General features: G+C 43.1%; 1 protein-coding gene across 7 annotated transcripts in view; it reads left to right on the top strand.

Annotated features, from left to right (window-relative positions):
* Window positions 1-17479, top strand: part of PPP1R9A (protein phosphatase 1 regulatory subunit 9A) — a 368034-nt gene that overhangs the window by 173891 nt on the left and 176664 nt on the right. For all 7 annotated transcript variants that reach the window (XM_077490762.1, XM_077490767.1, XM_077490765.1 and 4 more), the window contains exons 4-5: window positions 1374-1494; window positions 7677-7781. In XM_077490762.1, coding sequence (XP_077346888.1) covers window positions 1374-1494; window positions 7677-7781 — 226 coding nt within the window. The remainder of the gene's footprint in view (window positions 1-1373; window positions 1495-7676; window positions 7782-17479) is intronic.

Genomic DNA, 17479 nt, shown 5'->3' with positions numbered 1-17479 from the left:
ATAAAGATGAAGACAGCAGATATACAAGTAAAACTTGTAGGGAGATTTGTTTCATCCCTGTGTATTGTCTGAGGCTGTTCACTTCACTGGGTATATGTGAAGGTTTACATCCAATTTAAAATGAATCTTAAAAATCAATCAAGTCTGTATAATAATTCCATAAAAATGTCCATAAAAGGTGAGTCCATATATTTGACCAGGCAAACACTAAAGCCTCGTACACACTATCGGACTTTCCAATGGGAATTGTGTGATGACAGGCTGTTGGCAGTAAATCAGACCGTGTGTACGCTCCATCGGACAATGGTTGTCGGATTTTCCGCGGACAAATGTTGGATAGGGTGGCTCTAAAGAGTTGAAAAACAACGTAGTACGTCACTACATTCGTATTTGTTGGCCGACAATTCCTTGCGGTTTGTATGCAAGACAAGTTTGGGCCAACGCCCTTCGGACAAAAGTCCATGGTTTTGTTGGCCAACAATCTGATCGTGTGTACGAGGCTTTAGGAAAGGCAGCTCAATCAAGGGTTAGGAATATATCTCTAAAATGTAAACAAAAAACCCAAGGGGGGGCCAACTAAGTGTAGTTTGACTGTATACTTTCAGACATACTACACTTAGTTGGCATCCCATTGTGTTGTTTTTTTTTTTTTTGTTTTGTTTTATAAACCATACTTTTAGCCTGGATGGGACTTTCTAGGCATTCCACATATATAAAGATAAATCCATATCAAACCTATTTTATTCAAAACATATTAAAAAAGTAAATTACATAAAATCATATTTCAAGTTGCATATACATTTCATTATCAAGATAAATATTAGGTGCAAATTCTCTATTTACAACGTGTTTCAAAAATGCTTTCTTCCTCGGGGGAACTAAGAATTTGTAGAAAAACACCCCATGACCATCAGTGCATGCAGCAGATAAAAACACCACCATTTTGGAGGAACCCAGGATTATCTCACTCAACAGAAATCTGTAGGCATCAGCCCTCTACTATGACTAAAGCTGTTCAATAAATAATTACTTAGGGGGTCTAGAAACACCAGACCCAAAGGAGAACACCCCAAACTTAGGGGAAGTCCAATAGGCCAAAGTTGACACCACGAGCAGAGGAAGTCACACTGGCATACGGGGAGCTCCCTGGATGCCACTGCTGGTGGTGTCAACTTTGGCCTATTGGACTTCTCCCCAAGTCCCTTCCAGACTAAAGATTTTGCTGAGATTTACTGAGGGATGTTGACATTCATGTGACGGGTGAAAGCATTTGGAAGATTTATTATAAACCAGACTCTTAGCCCTTTGTGTCATATTTTTCTCTAGGATAATAAGATCGATTACTCACTGCTGTTACCCAATTGCTTTTCCAGATGAAGACGGACTTGGTGTTAGCATCATCGGAATGGGAGTTGGAGCTGACACAGGGCTGGAGAAGCTTGGAATATTTGTTAAGACTGTCACAGAAGGAGGGGCAGCCCAGAGAGACGGACGGTAAGAAAAAGACTAATATGTCTAATATGGAGGATTTCTCAATGAAAATTAGACTCAACTGTGATGCCATCTAAGATAGGCAACGTCTAGATGGGGCCACCTGATGGAGCAGCCTGATTACACATCTGTCTTGGAGCAAGAGGAGTAGGAGAACTACCAATATTAACAAGACCTCATATTAACCGATATTAAAAAAAACTCAGCCCCCAGTCACACTTGAGTGTGAGCATTTTTGGGCAATTGTAGAGCGCTTTTTGCATGTTTGTAAATGCATTTTTTTTGCCTTTTTTAGGCTTGAATGCTTTTGTTACAGCCATTGGAATGCTAGCTACTAGGAGAAGGAAATGCAAGAAATTCCATGAAAAATGCACAATCCCCCCCCCCCCCCCCATCTATGTCCCAAGTGCAATTACCCCCTCCCTCAAACACACCGACCTCAAATACATTGGGGCAGAAGGCTGTGTGGTGCCCTTCCTCCTAGGCTCCTCTTCACCTTGACATGTCAGAGTTGTGGAGGAGCCTAGGGCAAGCTAACTTTTAACAGTTTTGCCAGAGATTCCGCTGTGGCAGGGGTATGGGATCGCAGCTGACACTGACACCACTGACTGTCAGATAAGGATTTCACAGAGTTTGCTTACCCAACCTCTACCCACATTCTTTGTTGGGAATGGGGCAGGTAAGCAAACTCTACACAGTCCTAATCTTACAGTCCTGGAGCAGGAGGAGAGAGGGAGCACAGCCCACACCTCCTCCTGGCTCTCCTCTCCAGATTCAGCTGGTTAATTCCCACACTACGCTGACAGGAGTAGTGGTGCTGCTGTCACTACTCTTGTCAGATTGTAGCAGCAGAAACTCTCCTGGTGCCCCCCCACACCTCATGTGATATCACAGCACCCGGGGCAGCTGCTCCCGCTTTGTCCTAGCCCTGGTCCTACATTATACAACCTATTGTGGAAGCATCGTATGGCTCACTTTTCATAAGGTGTTATGACCATCTGCTAAGCCTTATCCCGGGAATATGGAGCATGGAAGTGGAAGCACTATTCAGTCTATAGATATACAGACTTTATTTTTTCACCTAAATATATTATTTTTTCCACATAATTATAATATTTCATGGGAATGTTCGTTATGGACTGATATCACTATTAATTAGTATTTTTGTACTTATATACAGTATTTGTACTAGAAAACATTGTATGTGTATAGATGGCATTGAGTAGTAGGGGTTAGTGCTACCAGTGCTGGTGGTTCACTTTTGAAGTACACACAATGTAGCTGTCTGTGCTGTATAAAGCTTTGAAAATAAAGATTTAAAAAAAAAAAATGCTAACTCTACAGTCACACAGACCTGAGAATTTGTGCGTAGAAGTCTTGTTTTCTGCAGTTCGCAGCCAGCGCTTTGTTGTACGTCAGATGAAAGGGGCGCTTTTGCTGGTGATTACCGGAGGATCAAGCATTGGATTCTGCCTCAGATATAGATAACACAACTTTAAAGCACAACTTCAGCTTCATGGGCATTGAAGTATGACTCTAACTAAACACAGCCCAGATGCAGATAGATGAACTGTTTAATCCATCGCCCCTGTTCAGCTGGATTTGTGATTCAGGTGCTTCTCCCAAAGTAGTCAGGATGGTGACCCCGTTATAATTGTAGCTTCCTGTGTCACCTGTTTGTTCATTGGGCAGTGCTCCTCCCCTTTTCCTTTAAAGCTGATTTTGAGGGAAAACGAAAATCTTTCAGGAGGGCTACACCGCCTGAACCCAGCCACCCCCCACCCCCCCCTGCTGGGGTTACATGCTCATTTATATCTAGGGGATCAGAAAAAGCAGTTTTACTTACCCAATATTACTCTCCCACCTTGCTCCTGAACTGGCGCCCACAGCTTCTTCTTCCCTATGCTTTGGTGGTCGAATGTCCTTTGATGTCATCAAGTACAATGCAGGGCCCGCAGCCCCTCTGTCATCATCAAGTACAATGTAGGGCACATAGCCCCTCTGGCATAATCAATTGCAATGTAGGACCCATAGCCCATCTGACATCATCAAGTACAAAGTGAGACTCAGAGCACTTCTGACGTCATAAAGAACAATGCGGAACCCATAGCCCACCTGACATCATTAAGTACAATGCAAGACCCATAGCCTATCTGACGTCATCAAGTAAATTGTAGGACCCATAGCCCATCTGATGTCATCAGGTACAATGTAGGACCCATAGCCCATCTGACGTCATCAAGTACAATGTAGGACCCATAACCCATCTGACGTCATCAGGTACAATGTAGGACCCATAGCCCATCTGACGTCATCAAGTACAATGTAGGACCCATAACCCATCTGACGTCATCAGGTATAATGCAGGACCCATAGCCCATCTGACGTCATCAAGTACAATGTAGGACCCATAGCCCATCTGACGTCATCAAGTACAATGTAGGACCCAAAGGCCATCTGATGTCATTAGGTACAAAGAAAGACCCATAGCTCATCTGACGTCATCAAGTACATTGTAGGACCCATTGCCCATCTGACGTCATCAGGTACAATGTAGGACCCATAGCCCATCTGACCTCCTAAAGAACAATGCAGGACCCATAGCCCATCTGACATCATCAAGTACAATGTAGGACCCATAGCCCATCTGACATCATCAAGTACATTGTAGGATCGAAAGCCCATCTGACGTCATCAGGTACAATGCAGGACCCATAGCACCTCTGACATCATCAAGTACAATGCAGGGTCCATAGCCCTGCTTTGGATCTGATGACTCCAATGGACAGCCCACTCTCAGAGTGGAGGAGAGTAGAAGGGAGTGCCGGCTGCTGGAGCAGCGGAGAACAGGTAAGTAAGACTGCTTTCTCTGGTTCCCAAGACATAAATGAGCATTTCACTCTACAGTATGGGGGAAGCCCCATTTTAGAGGAGGAATCCAAGTTTTGTGGTGTTTAAAGCGGTCTACACTGCCCCCACCCCCCACCCCTCCTTTCATTGGACGCTGTTATAGTGTCTGCACAGATTTGACGGTTTTTGGATCTTGGCAGCCCCTCAGCACATCTGCACACATACAAGTGATTTCTCAAACAGATGGTTGGGGGACCCGCGCATGCGCATATCTTCCACAGGGCTCACTCAGAACCTGAAGCCCTGTGGAATATCTGCGCATGCACAGGGAGGGGGAACATAATTTTTTAGGCAGATAATGTAACTACCAGCACAAAGATTCAGTGAGATAATGTGCTAATAGATGGGGAACTCATCTACTTCTTCTTTTCATTGTCCAGTCACAGGCGGGGGGGGGGGGGTTCAATGACAACCTGGGATCAGGGGAAGTGGATTGAATGAGGGTGCTGTCTCAGAAGACTGAGGACATCCTGTGGCAGGGCACGACTGTGTGCAGTGTATTCATTAAACGGTGAGGGAGTGTAGTATCTCCATAATCACCGCACTGTCTGCTGCACTGCAGGTTCTTGCAGGTTGGCCCTATTCACTTGAATGCATCACACTCAGTGACAGGGGGTATGATTCCCGCCGTGGGTTTAAAGCAAAGCATCGTTGCCGTGGCACGTGTACCCCCAGCCTCCCTCCCCCCCCCCCCCCCCCCCCCAGCCTCTGAAGCTAAAGGGAAAGCAGTTGGGAGGGCAGAAAAAATGTGGCTCAACCATGGGGTTTTACCAGCCAGCTAGTGAACAAGCCCTATCGGTAAGGCGAGGTGGTCATTTCAAGTTCCAAGTCCATCAAAGATCCCTCAAATGCTCTTTCCTGCTCCCTTCTCTCCAACGTTTCATAATGGATTCAAAACATATCCTTCTACTAACCAATGGTCTTCAATAAATAGACGGCACACATCAGCAGATATCATTAAAACACGACATGGTACATCTACACTCCACAAAATACTTTAAAGAAACTGTTGAAACGGAATTGATGTTAATGCCATTTGCTGGGATTTTTGAATTCTTGAATTTATTCAAACCTGTCCTTTTATATAATATTAATCATAATAATAATAATAATAATGGTTGTTCAAAGCCTCGAGTGATAAAATGAAAGTACATTGTACACCCAATCACTAAAATCTCATCTAATCTTTAACAAAATGAAGAGACACAACATTCTGATATCCTCATTCTTCAAAAATAATTCATACAACTCCACTACTTCATTACCAGGCGTGCTGTCACACTTTGAATGAAAATTGCGCAGTCATGCAACACTGTACCCATATGACATTTTTATCATTTTTTTCACACAAAGAGAGATTGTTCTTGGTATGTAATCTCCACTGTTTTTTTATTTTTTGCTAAACAAACAAAAAACAAAATAAAACATTTTGGGGGGGAAAATGTTTTTTTTTTCTTAGTTTCTGTTATGAAATTTAGCAAATACAGTAAGTAATTTGTCTTCTTCACTGATGTGCGCTTATGAAGCTGCACTGATGAGTCTACACTGATATGCAGTGATGAGGCTGCACTGATGAATCTACTACACTAATGAGCAATGATGAGGCTGCACTAATAAATCTGCTACACTAATGAGCACTGATGAGTCTACACTGATGTGCATTGATGAGGCTGCACTCATGAGTCTACTACACTAATGAACACTGATGAGTCTACTACACTAATGAACACTGATGAGGCTGCACTGATGGACAATGGTGAGGCTGCACTGATAAGGCTTCACTGATGAGTCTACTACACTAATGGGCACTGATGAGGCTGCACTGATGGGCACTGATGAGTCTACACTGATGTGCATTGATGAGGCTGCACTCATGAGTCTACTACACTAATGAACACTGATGAGTCTACTACACTAATGAACACTGATGAGGCTGCACTGATGGACAATGGTGAGGCTGCACTGATAAGGCTTCACTGATGAGTCTACTACACTAATGGGCACAGATGAGGCTGCACTGATGGGCACTGATGAGTCTACACTGATGTGCAATGATGAGGCTGCATTGATGGGCACTGGTGAGGCTGCACTGATGGGCACTCATGAGGCTGCACTGATATGCACTGGTGAGGCTGCACTGATGGGCACTGGGTGAAGCCCCCAGGTCCCACCCCTCCCATGTGAATGAGTAGAGTGTACATTTTACCCATGTACACCCCAATTACCCGTGCTGTTTTTTTTTTTTTCTGATTGAATTTGTGCTCAAAACTGATGAGATGTGCGATTCAGATGCGTTCCCATAGAAGGTAATGAGCCTGGAATTTGCATTTGAATCACATGGCAGTAAAAATGCACAGGGCTCCATAGAAAACTCTGCTGGTTCACATGTTATACGAATCGGATGTGCTTCAAAACGCATATATGTGAACGGAGCCTTATGCCTTGTACACATGGTCGAAAAATTCCGACAACAAAATCCGTCGGAATTTGTCCTCAACTGGTGTTGCATACACACGGTCGGACAAAGTTGTCGGAAAATCCGATCGTTCTGAGCGTGATGCCGTTCGTTCGTTACGACGGGACTACGTTGCGGCTAGTAGCCAATAGATTTGGTCTCGTAATTTGATCAGAGCATGCGTGGCACTTTGTCCAATCGGAATTCTCTACAAACGATCGGACAAAGTCCGCTCTGACTTTTTTGTCGGAAAATTTGAGATCCTGCTCTCAAATTTTTTCCGTCGGAAAAAAGTCCGCTAGAGTCCACACACGATCGGATTTTCCGACAATATAATCCGATCGGACCTTTTCCGGTGGAATTGTGTACAAGGCATTAGTGTATTTTCTATAAAAATTTTGCGCTCGATAAACTGTTATGCTAATATTGCGGGACCTAAAAAATTGGAGCGACCACCATTTTATTCTCCAGGGTGTCTGCCTTCAGAAAATATTAGAATCATTTCTAATATTTTGGGGGGGTTATAAGTAATCTAGAGGCCTAAAATGATTGGACAAAAAATGCAAGAACAGCTCAGGCAGCTCAGGGTTCAGTGAACGGCGGTGAAAAAGAGCAGGAGAAGAGAAGAAGGTCCTGGGAGAACAAAGTATTACTTCTAAACGTTCCTTAGATGTGCTCTTCTAATTGTCCGCGGACTCATCTAATCATAAGCCTTCCAATGATCACAATATCTTTCATTTTGTTTTCAGTGTTTGTTGTTTTCATGTACTTTTCCCTGTTTTGCTCGCTGTAATAACCGTCACTTTGTCCGCGTCCTCAGGATCCTCGTCAACGATCAGATCTTGGAAGTGGACGGGATTAGTCTGGTCGGCGTCACTCAGAACTTTGCAGCAACTGTTCTTCGAAACACCAAAGGAAAAGTCAGGTGAGGCCCTTTATCTGTTAATCCTCACACCTCCGCCTCGCCGCCGATTAGGAGCGCTCTATTTCAAAGCTTTTTTTTCTCCGATATAACCTATTTTCAGATTTACCTCTAATCCCGCTTCTATAAATACCTCGCTTTCATTACACCAAATCCACATAGATCTGACACCAACTGCAAGACAGAAAACTTACAAAAAAAAAACAAAAAACTTTTAGAGCCAGTTCACACCATAGAAACGCAGTCCAGATGCTTTTCTGCATGCACGTTTTTGATGTGTTTTTAATGCGTTCCAGTGCATTTTTTTATGCATTTTTTGGTGCAGCCCAGTTCATCCCCCCCCCCTCTCTTTTTTCTTAACCTTTAGGGCTAGTTCACACCACATGCAGTCCACTGCGTTTTTTTCTGCATCAAAAATGCATAGAAAGTAGATTATATTGTTTTCAATGGCCTAGTTCACACCAGTGCTTGCAATTCCAGTGTGTTCCAGTTCCAGAAAAAAAAAGAAATATATGCTGCATTTTTCCTGCTCTGGACTGTACTGGAACGCTGTAAAAAGCATCAAAAACTCACGGGAACGCACCAAAACGCACCAAAAATGCACTGGAACGCCCATGTTCTTATTTAAGGTTAAGGAAAAAAAGGAGGGGAAATGCACTGGAACGCATGAAAAACGTGCATGCAAAAAAGCATTTGGAGCGCATCCAGACTGCATTTCTATGGTGTGAACCAGCCCTAAATAAGGACATGTGCGTTCCAGTGCTTTTTTGGTGCATTGAGATGCATTCCAGTGCTTTTTTGGTGCATTGAGATGCATTCCAGTGCTTTTTTGGTGCATTGAGATGCATTCCAGTGCTTTTTTGATGTGTTTTAAAGCATTCCAGTACAGTCCAGTGCAGGAAAAATGCAGTATGTTCTACTTTTTTTCTGTAACTGGAACGCATTGGAGCTGCAAGCACTGGTGTGAACTATGCCATTGAAAACCATATAACCTACGTTCCATGCGTTTTTAAAAAACGCACTGGACTGCATGTGGTGGGAACTGGCCCTAAAGCCCATTCGGAATTTTTAGCCAAAGAATTTCCTCCTCCATTAAAACGAAAGGTGTGCAAAGTGTTACAGTTTGTTTTCTTTAAATTGGAGGGCCACCCTAAAAAACAAAATTTATGAAATTTATGAAGTTTTTTTTTTAAACTTACCAGAAATCCCTGTTGCTAGGCAGATCATCCTAATCTGCCTCTTCCTACTCCGCGGTGATCTGCAGTCTTCTCTCCTCCTCGCGTTGTCCCAGAACACAGCGTGCCCCATTCACAAAGCGCTGTGCGACTCGCGCATGCGCAGTAGGAAACGGGCAGTGAAGCCACAAGGCTCCACTGCCTGTTTCCCTTAGATAGAATGGCGGAGCCGGGACTCGAGAGCTGAGGGATGGGTCGGCCTCGGGCTGCCGACATCGTGGGCACCCTAGACAGGGAAGTGCGCTTTATTAAAGGCACAGTGTTTGTAGCTGCTGACTTAAAAAAAAAAAAATTCAGCTGGCTCTCCTCTTTAAAGAGTAGACACAGCTTTAGTAGGAAAGCCCATCCCATGCCAGCATGCTGCAGAGCAGGACTTTTACTCACTGTAGGGAAGCAGTGGTCTCTCTGCAGCAGTGGTGGTCAGTGGTAAAAATTTTTGGGGGGGCGGCAAACAGTGACAACCCCCCCCCCCAGCGGTCGGTAAGCAGGTCAGGTGCACTTACCCCATCTATGCAGCACTTCAGCGGAAGATTCCCTTGCTCCTCGGCGGCAGCGGCTCTCCCTTCCTCTGCTCTCCACAGGCATCGCTGGCTTCCGTTTCCTCCTTCCGCCTCGGCAGCCAATTGGGACTCTTCTCTTTTTGGCCAATGGGAAAACAGGTCTCAGACCTACTTCTGATTGGCCGGATTGAGAATCACTGTTACATCAGCGAATATTAATTTGCTGTTGTAACACCTGGGTTGGCTCGTGGCGCAATGCTCTGCACTCCGAGCCCACCCTATTTTGAAACCTATTAGAGCCTATGGCTCTAATCATGTGCTTAAAAAAACACCCCCACCGCTGTAATTCAGGTGCCCGGCATCCTGAAAGGGGCCGGACGGCTGAATTGGGGGTGGCCGTGGTTGCCATGGATAGATTTATCCATTATTCATATAGGGCAGGGGTAGGCAACCTGGGACCCTCCAGCTGTTGTGGAACTATATTACCCATGAGGCATTGCAAGGCTGGCAGTTACAATTACTCCCAGAGGCATGATGGGACTTGTAGTTCTGCAACAGCCAGAGGGCCCCAGGTGGCCTGCCCCTGATATAGGGGATGGCACCCGGGCGCCCCTAATGGACGGGGCGCCACTGCTCTGCAGATGTCTGGCATCCTTTCTGTTAAATCCCAACTCCAGGAACATATAAAATTAGCTTGTTTTGTTTATTATTATTATTTAGGGATGTACTGATACCATACATTTTGTGTGAGTATCGGTACTTGCACAAATGCTCCCGAAAACTGATACTTGCATAACTGCATTGCGACTTGCATCAATACAAAATACATGGGCCTCAAATGCATTGCAAAGAATCACAGGTGATTTGAAAAGGAATGAAATGCGATTCCTGTCCAAATCGCATGCAGTTTCCCTCACTGCTGTGTGTGTGTTTGTGTGTGTGTGTGTGTGTGTGTGTGTGTGTCTATAGAAAAGGGAAAAGCGCCATCTAGTGGGCAGTTTATTAAAAATGTTAGAACTCACAGTACATATCTGACCAAATGGACAATCTGCGTCCAGTCCCGGGCCAATGATAGAAAATCAGGGCTGCTGGAGGTGCTCACAGGACTGGGGGGAGATGTAGAGGCAGTCGGCCCCCCACACTAATATCACTTTTGCCCTATACCCATAGGATTCTCCATCAATACAAAATGAATGTGCGCAAACCAAAGAGCGCACTGAAAAGAATTGCATACAATTTGAACAGGAATGCGATGTGATTCTTATCCAAAACATATGCAATTTCCCCCACTGTGTGTATAGAAAGGGAAAAGCGCCATCTAGTGGGCAGTTTATTAAAAATGATAGAACTCAGTAAATATTTGGGCAAATGCAAAATCTGTGTCCCGATCCTGCCGACAATAGCAAATCATAGCCGTTGGAGGTGCTTACAGGGCTGGATGATATGTAGAGGTGGACTGCCCCCACGCTGACATCACTCCCCCCCTATACCCACGGGGGTCCCAGAACTTCTCCTCCAGCTCTGTGAGTGCCTCTAGCGGCCGTGATTTGCTATCATCGACGGGACCGGTACACCTATGCAGATTTTACATTTGTCCAGATACACTATATTACCAAAAGTATTGGGATGCCTGCCTTTACACAGACATGAACTTTAATGGCATCCCAGTCTTAGTCCGTAGGGTTCAATATTGAGTTGGTCCACCCTTTGCAGCTATAAAGGCTTCAACTCTTCTGGGAAGACTGTCCACAAGGTTTAGGAGTGTGTCTATGGGAATATTTCAGTCAGGTACTGATGTTGGACGAGAAGGCCTGGCTCCCAGTCTCCACTCTAATTCATCCCAATGATGTTCTGTTGGGATGAGGTCAGGACTCTGTGCAGGCCAGTCAAGTTCCTCCACCCCAAACTCGCTCATCCATGTCTTTATGGACCTTGCTTAAAGGTCACGTGCATGTAAAGGCAGGTGTCCCAATACTTTTGACAATATAGCGTATGTACCTAATGTGAGTTGCAACATTTTTAATAAACTTCCCTTTCTACACACACAGGAGCAGTTAGGGAAATCACATGCGATTCAGACCAGAATCGCACCAGATTCCTGTTCAAACCGCATTCACTTGTTTGGAGTGTGATTTTTGTATTGATGCAAATCTCACCACAAAGTATCAGTACTCAGTATCAGCAAGTACTTGACCGAAAGTATCAGTACTCGTACTCACTGATAAAAAAAACAGCATTGGTGCAATCCTATTATTATTATAATACAGGATTTATATACCACCCCCTTTACAATAAAAAGGGGGGCAGTAAAATCACAATACAGTTCAATACAGAAGGAATAGGAATGCCTTGCTAATGGCACTTACAATCTAAAGGAAGGGGGAGGTGGTACAAACTGTAATAGCTGCAGGTAGACATGTGCACTGACAAAAAATGTGTTCGTTTTCTTTCATTTGTTTTTTTGCTTTTTTCGGAAATTCGAAAAATCGGATTCTCACATTTTCGAATTTCCGAATTTTTAGCATTTTTAAATTTCCGAATTTTCTAATTTCCAAATTTTCTAATTTCTGAATTTCGAATTTTCGAATTCCAAATTTTCAGATTTTCAGAATTCGAAAATTCAGAAATTCGAAAATTTGAAAATCGGGAAAAAATAAATAACTATTAAATTATAGGTATTGGAATTTCCTTTCAAATTTGGCTGTTTATGAACATAATGAATACAAATTTATCTGAAGTTATGAATTTTCCAAAATGACAAATTCCGCATCTAAACAATTGGAATGGAGCAAATTAATAATACATAATAATAATAAAAAGGTTTTATTATTATAATTATAATTTATTATTATTAGATTGTTACATTCCATTTGTTTAGATATGACATTGGTTATTTCAGATAATTTGTAACTTCGGATAAATTCCTACTCGTTACGTTCACTAACAGCCACATTTGAAAGGATATTCCAATACCTATAATTTGATAGTTATTATTAGTTAGTTATTATTTCTGATTTTTCGAATTTTCCGATTTTCATTCTTATTTTTGGATTTTCCAATTTCCAAACGTTTGAATTTTCAAATTTCCTGATTTTGAATTTTCAAATATCCTGATTTTGAATTTTCAAATATCCTGATTTTGAATTTTCAAATATCCTGATTTTGAATTTTCAAATTTCTGAAATCTCGAATTTTCAAATTTCCGAAATTTGGAAACGTCAGAACTTCAGAATTTCTGAATTTTCGAATTTCCGAAATTTCCAAATTTAAAATTTTAGAAATTTTGAATTTCAGAAATACAGAATTTCTGAAATTCAGAATTTTCCAACTTCCGAAATTTAGAATTTTTGAAAATTCAGAATTCGTAAATTCATAAATTTTGAAATTGATGAATTTGTCAAAATTCGTTAAAAAACCGAATTTGGAATTAAACAAATTGCGCATGTCTAGTTGCAGGGGATGATCTGATGGAGGTGTAGTAGGCTTCCCTGAATAAATGAGTTTTCAAGGATCGCCTGAAGCTAGACAGGGTAGGAGCTGACCAGACATACCGGGGCAGGGAGTTCCAGAGGATGGGAGAGGCTCTGGAGAAGTCCTGGAGGTGAGCATGGGATCTAGAGAGCAGGAGGTCTTGGGAGGAGCGGAGAAAAAGTCTAGGTCTAGGGGAGAGGAGAAGTTTTACTCACCTGATCCTCCACTCCCCCGACACATGGTGCTCCCCCACGCTCCAGCTGGGGAATGTTCCCTCAGCGTCATCACATCCAATGCAGAGAATGAACCCTGCTCTGGTCTTTATGACATCAGGATCGGGGACCTGTAGAGCGTAGGGGAAAAGAAGAAGCCAACACCAGTCTAGGGGTCTCCAAACTTACCAAAGGGACAGTTTACTGTCTTTCAAGCTTTAGGGGGGCCAGACAGGGGTCAGTGGGATTAGAAAATTCATAGGATGCAGTACAATGAAAAAACTTGAGTGTTTACAACCCCTTTAACAGCTTCATACAGCCCACTTATATTATTTTTTTTAATAAAAAGGATTACCTGCTTCCACGTCTGATGTTGCCACATTGTGTACATTTATATAGCATTTCTATGGCCCATATATTTATGTACATGCTGTAGACGTTCCCCTATATGTTTGTCGGTCTGTATTTGTCTAGTCATTGACAATGTTGTCATTGGATAGCTAAAGAGGAAGTAAACCCTGATGAGTTACTTCCTCTTTCATTCCCTGCAAAGGCAAAGCATAATGGACTACAGTGCATCGCATAGTAGCCCATTATGTGTCACTTACCTGACACAGGAGCCAGCGAAGTCACCGCTGTCCCCTGTAGTCTGCCGCATCCATCTTCTCGGTGGGTCTCGCAGCTCCGCCGCTGTCATTTGGCAAAGCCGCGATGACGTCACTCCCGCGCATGCGCACGGGAGCCAAGACGCGCGGCATTGCGCGGCATCTTCATTATCGAGGATGCCACGCTCAGTGTGCCTGCGCGCCGCTGTCTACGGCGCATGCGCCGTAGACAGTGGTGCCCGTCTTCGGGCAAATATCTCCTAAACCATGTAGGTTTGGGAGATATTTCTTGGACCTACAGGTAAGTCTTAATCTAGGCTTACCTGTAGGTCAAAGTGGTTTGTAAGGGTTTACAACCACTTTAATGGTGGAGGTTATTGATTTTATACTTTGTGTAGTCAATTACTGTGTATTTATACATACAATACATTTCTAGTTTCTTATAATTCATTAGTTATTTTCTCAGACACTATATCTCTGTGGTTCTATATGTGGTATCTTTCCTACACCTTTTCTCCTTTTGGTGTATCTTCCTCTTTTTCATTGCATGTATTATTCACGGTCTATGTAATTTGGGAATGTTATACATTGTTTTATTGGCATATGGGATTAGGTAGCGCCCCTTTTTTTTTTTTTGCACATTTAACTGCATTTAGCGTTTCACTAAAAGAGGAACAGCAACCATTTTCACTATTACTTCTACTTTTATTTATTAACCACTTAAGCCCATTTTGCAGGCCAAAGACCAGAGCACTTTTTGCGATTCGGCACTGCGTCACTTTAACTGACAATTGCGCAGTCGTGTGACATGGCTCCCAAACAAAATTGACTTCCTTTTTTCCCCACAAATAGAGCTTTCTTTTGATGGTATTTGATCACCTCCTGCGGTTTTTATTTTTTGCACGATAAAAAAAAAAAAGAACGACAATTTTGAAAAAAAAAACGCATTATTTTTTTACATTTTGCTATAATAAATATCCCCCAAAAATATATAAAAAAAAAATAACATTTTCCTCAGTTTACAATAAATTTACAATAAATCACAATAAACGTTTATTGATTGGTTTGCGCAACAGTTACAGCGTCTGCAAAATAGGGGATAGTTTTATGGCATTTTTATTAATAATTATTTTTACTAGTAATGGCGGCGATTTTTATTGTGACTGCGACATTATGGCGGACACATCATTTCTGACACATTTTTGGGACCATTGTCATTTATACAGAAATCAGTGCTATACAAATGCACTGATTCCTGTGTAAATGACACTGTTCCCAAAAATGTGGGACCAGTGTCATTTAGGTGAAGGATTTATCCACTAGGTGGCAGTGTAGGGGTTAAGTGAGCCCTGGGGATTGTTTCTAACTGTGGGGGGGGGGGGGGTGTGGCTGTGTGTGACATGTCACTGATCTCTGCTCTGATCACAGGGAGCAGGAATCAGTGACACTGTTACTAGGTAGAACGGGGGGAGATGTTTGTTTACATTAGCATCTCCCCGTTCTTCCTCCCCGTGAGGCGATCGCCGGTATCCCCACAGCGTTTGAGTCCGTGGGACCCGCGGACTCCCGGAGGTCCCGACCGAAGCTCGGGCGATGGCACGGCGGAAATTTTAAAAGGACGTACCTGTACGCCCATTTGCCTGTCTGTGCCATTCTGCTGATGTATATCGGCGTGCGCCGGTCGGCATGCGATTAAGAAGTTGGCTTCCCTTTGTTTCTCTTTTTTTTTTAAAAGAGAAACTGAGGTCTGCTCACTTGTAATAAAAACATCTTTGCCATTCTAAAGCTTCCCTCCAACCACTTTGTGTTTAATTTTATATAGACTGTGATTCTGCTCGCCGTATCAATATTCGCTCGATGACTGTACAGTTCAGATCATGCTAAGAGGCCGACTTGACTGCACAGCCTGGCCGGGGCGATATGAAAGGAAGACGGCAGATAAGGGGAGACGGTTCAGTTTTGTGAAAGAAGGAAACTTGGTCCGGCTATTATCTGCATTCTAATGTAAAAGCTTTTTATGTATGCCGTAATGTATCCTAATGGGGAGGCTCAGCACCTTCTATCTATGGGGGTTGGCACTTTGCCGAAAAAAACGCTTTTACTATTGAGGAAGAGCAATGTTTCCAGATGGAAATGATGCCAATGCCTGTCAGCTGTTCTAAAGGAAAACTGTAATGACTCCATTGTAGGTCCATTTTATTATAAAATAACAGATTTATTTAAATAGACATTGGGGTTGATTTACTAAACCTGTAAAGTGCAAAATCCAGTACAGCTGTGCATGGCAGCCAATCAGCTTCTAACTTCAGCTTGTTCAGTTAAGCTTTGACAATAAAACCTGAAAGCTGATTGGTTTCTATGCAGAGCTGCACCAGATTTTGTACTCTACTTTTAGTAAATCAACCCCCCATTGTCAGATTGACTTTTAAGCAGGGGCGTACGTGCATGGGTCGCAGTTGTCACCCGGCCCCATGCTCCAGGGGCCCCATCCAGTCCCCCTGTACACCTGGATGGGAGGGGTGTCAGAATGTAGAGGAACCAATCCCTCCATGCAGCCACTGAATGACGTTTCTCCTCCTCTCCCGCCTGCAGACATTCAACAGCTGCAGGAGGGAAATGGAGGACATTGTTTGCTCAACATGATGCCCCCACTGCCGCCTTATCCCTGTCCTTCTTTCCCGGGCCCCTGTGTGCTTTCTTGCCCCCCCCCCCCCCCCGCTCTGCTGGGTTTCCCTCTTCCCAATGGCTGCTGCGGGGGATCCGAATGAAGAGCGGGGAAGGAGCCGGTAAATGTGTCATTTACCAGCCGCTTCCTTGTGTTAATAAACAAATGAATAGAGCCAGTGATCCATACCATTCACTGTTTTATTTTAAAACTGTCTTTACTAGACATGTGCATTGCCAAACAATGTGATCGTTTTCGTTTCATTCCTTTTTTGGGGGGATTTTTTGGGAAATTCAAAAGTTTGAAAATTTGTAAATTTGAAAGTTTGAAAGTTTGGAAATTTGAACATTTGGAAATATGGAAATTCGGAATTGGAAAATTCAGTTTATGAATGGACAGAAGCCTCTGTCTCTTGTTCATTCGTCTTTAGTGCTGAGAAAGGGACTGGGGAATGTGTGTCCTCAGTCCCTTTCTCTGTCTCAAAGGGGAGATGTCAGAGTTGTGTTTAGACCCCTGACATCTCACCAAAGCCCCCCAAAAAATATAAAAAAAATGATTGTAAAAAAATTCTAAAAAATGAAAAAGTGTAAAAAAATAAAAAACTACTGACACAGACATCCCAACCATCAAAATACTCATTCCAGGTAGGTGGCGCTTTGCGCCCGCAAACGCCCCCGCCCGTGGCAAAATATTATTTAAATCACTTTCTCAATATTTTTTTGCAGTGCTTCTGGGGAAGGGGTGGGGGTGGGTGGCAGTGGATGGTGTCAGTAGTTTTTTTACTTTTAATATTTTTTTTTTTTTACATTTTAATTTCTTTTTACTTTTTTCACAATGTTTTTTTTTTTCACTTTTTCCCTTTTTTTTTTTTTTTTTTTAAATTTTTTTTTTTTGGGGGGGATTTGGGGAGATGTCAGGGGTCTAAACAGACCCCTGACATCTCCCCTTTGAGACAGACAAAGGGACTGAGGACACAGATTGCCCAGTCCCTTTCTCAGCACTAAAGATGAATG

The sequence above is a fragment of the Lithobates pipiens genome, unplaced genomic scaffold (genome assembly GCF_037356315.1).
Source record: "Lithobates pipiens isolate NorthernLeopardFrog02 unplaced genomic scaffold, aLitPip1_a1.2 Scaffold_19, whole genome shotgun sequence".
In the NCBI taxonomy this organism is placed as follows: Eukaryota; Metazoa; Chordata; class Amphibia; order Anura; family Ranidae; genus Lithobates; species Lithobates pipiens.
The sequence above is the reverse complement of the archived record's forward strand: the minus strand, read 5'-3'. Positions and strand labels throughout refer to the sequence as shown.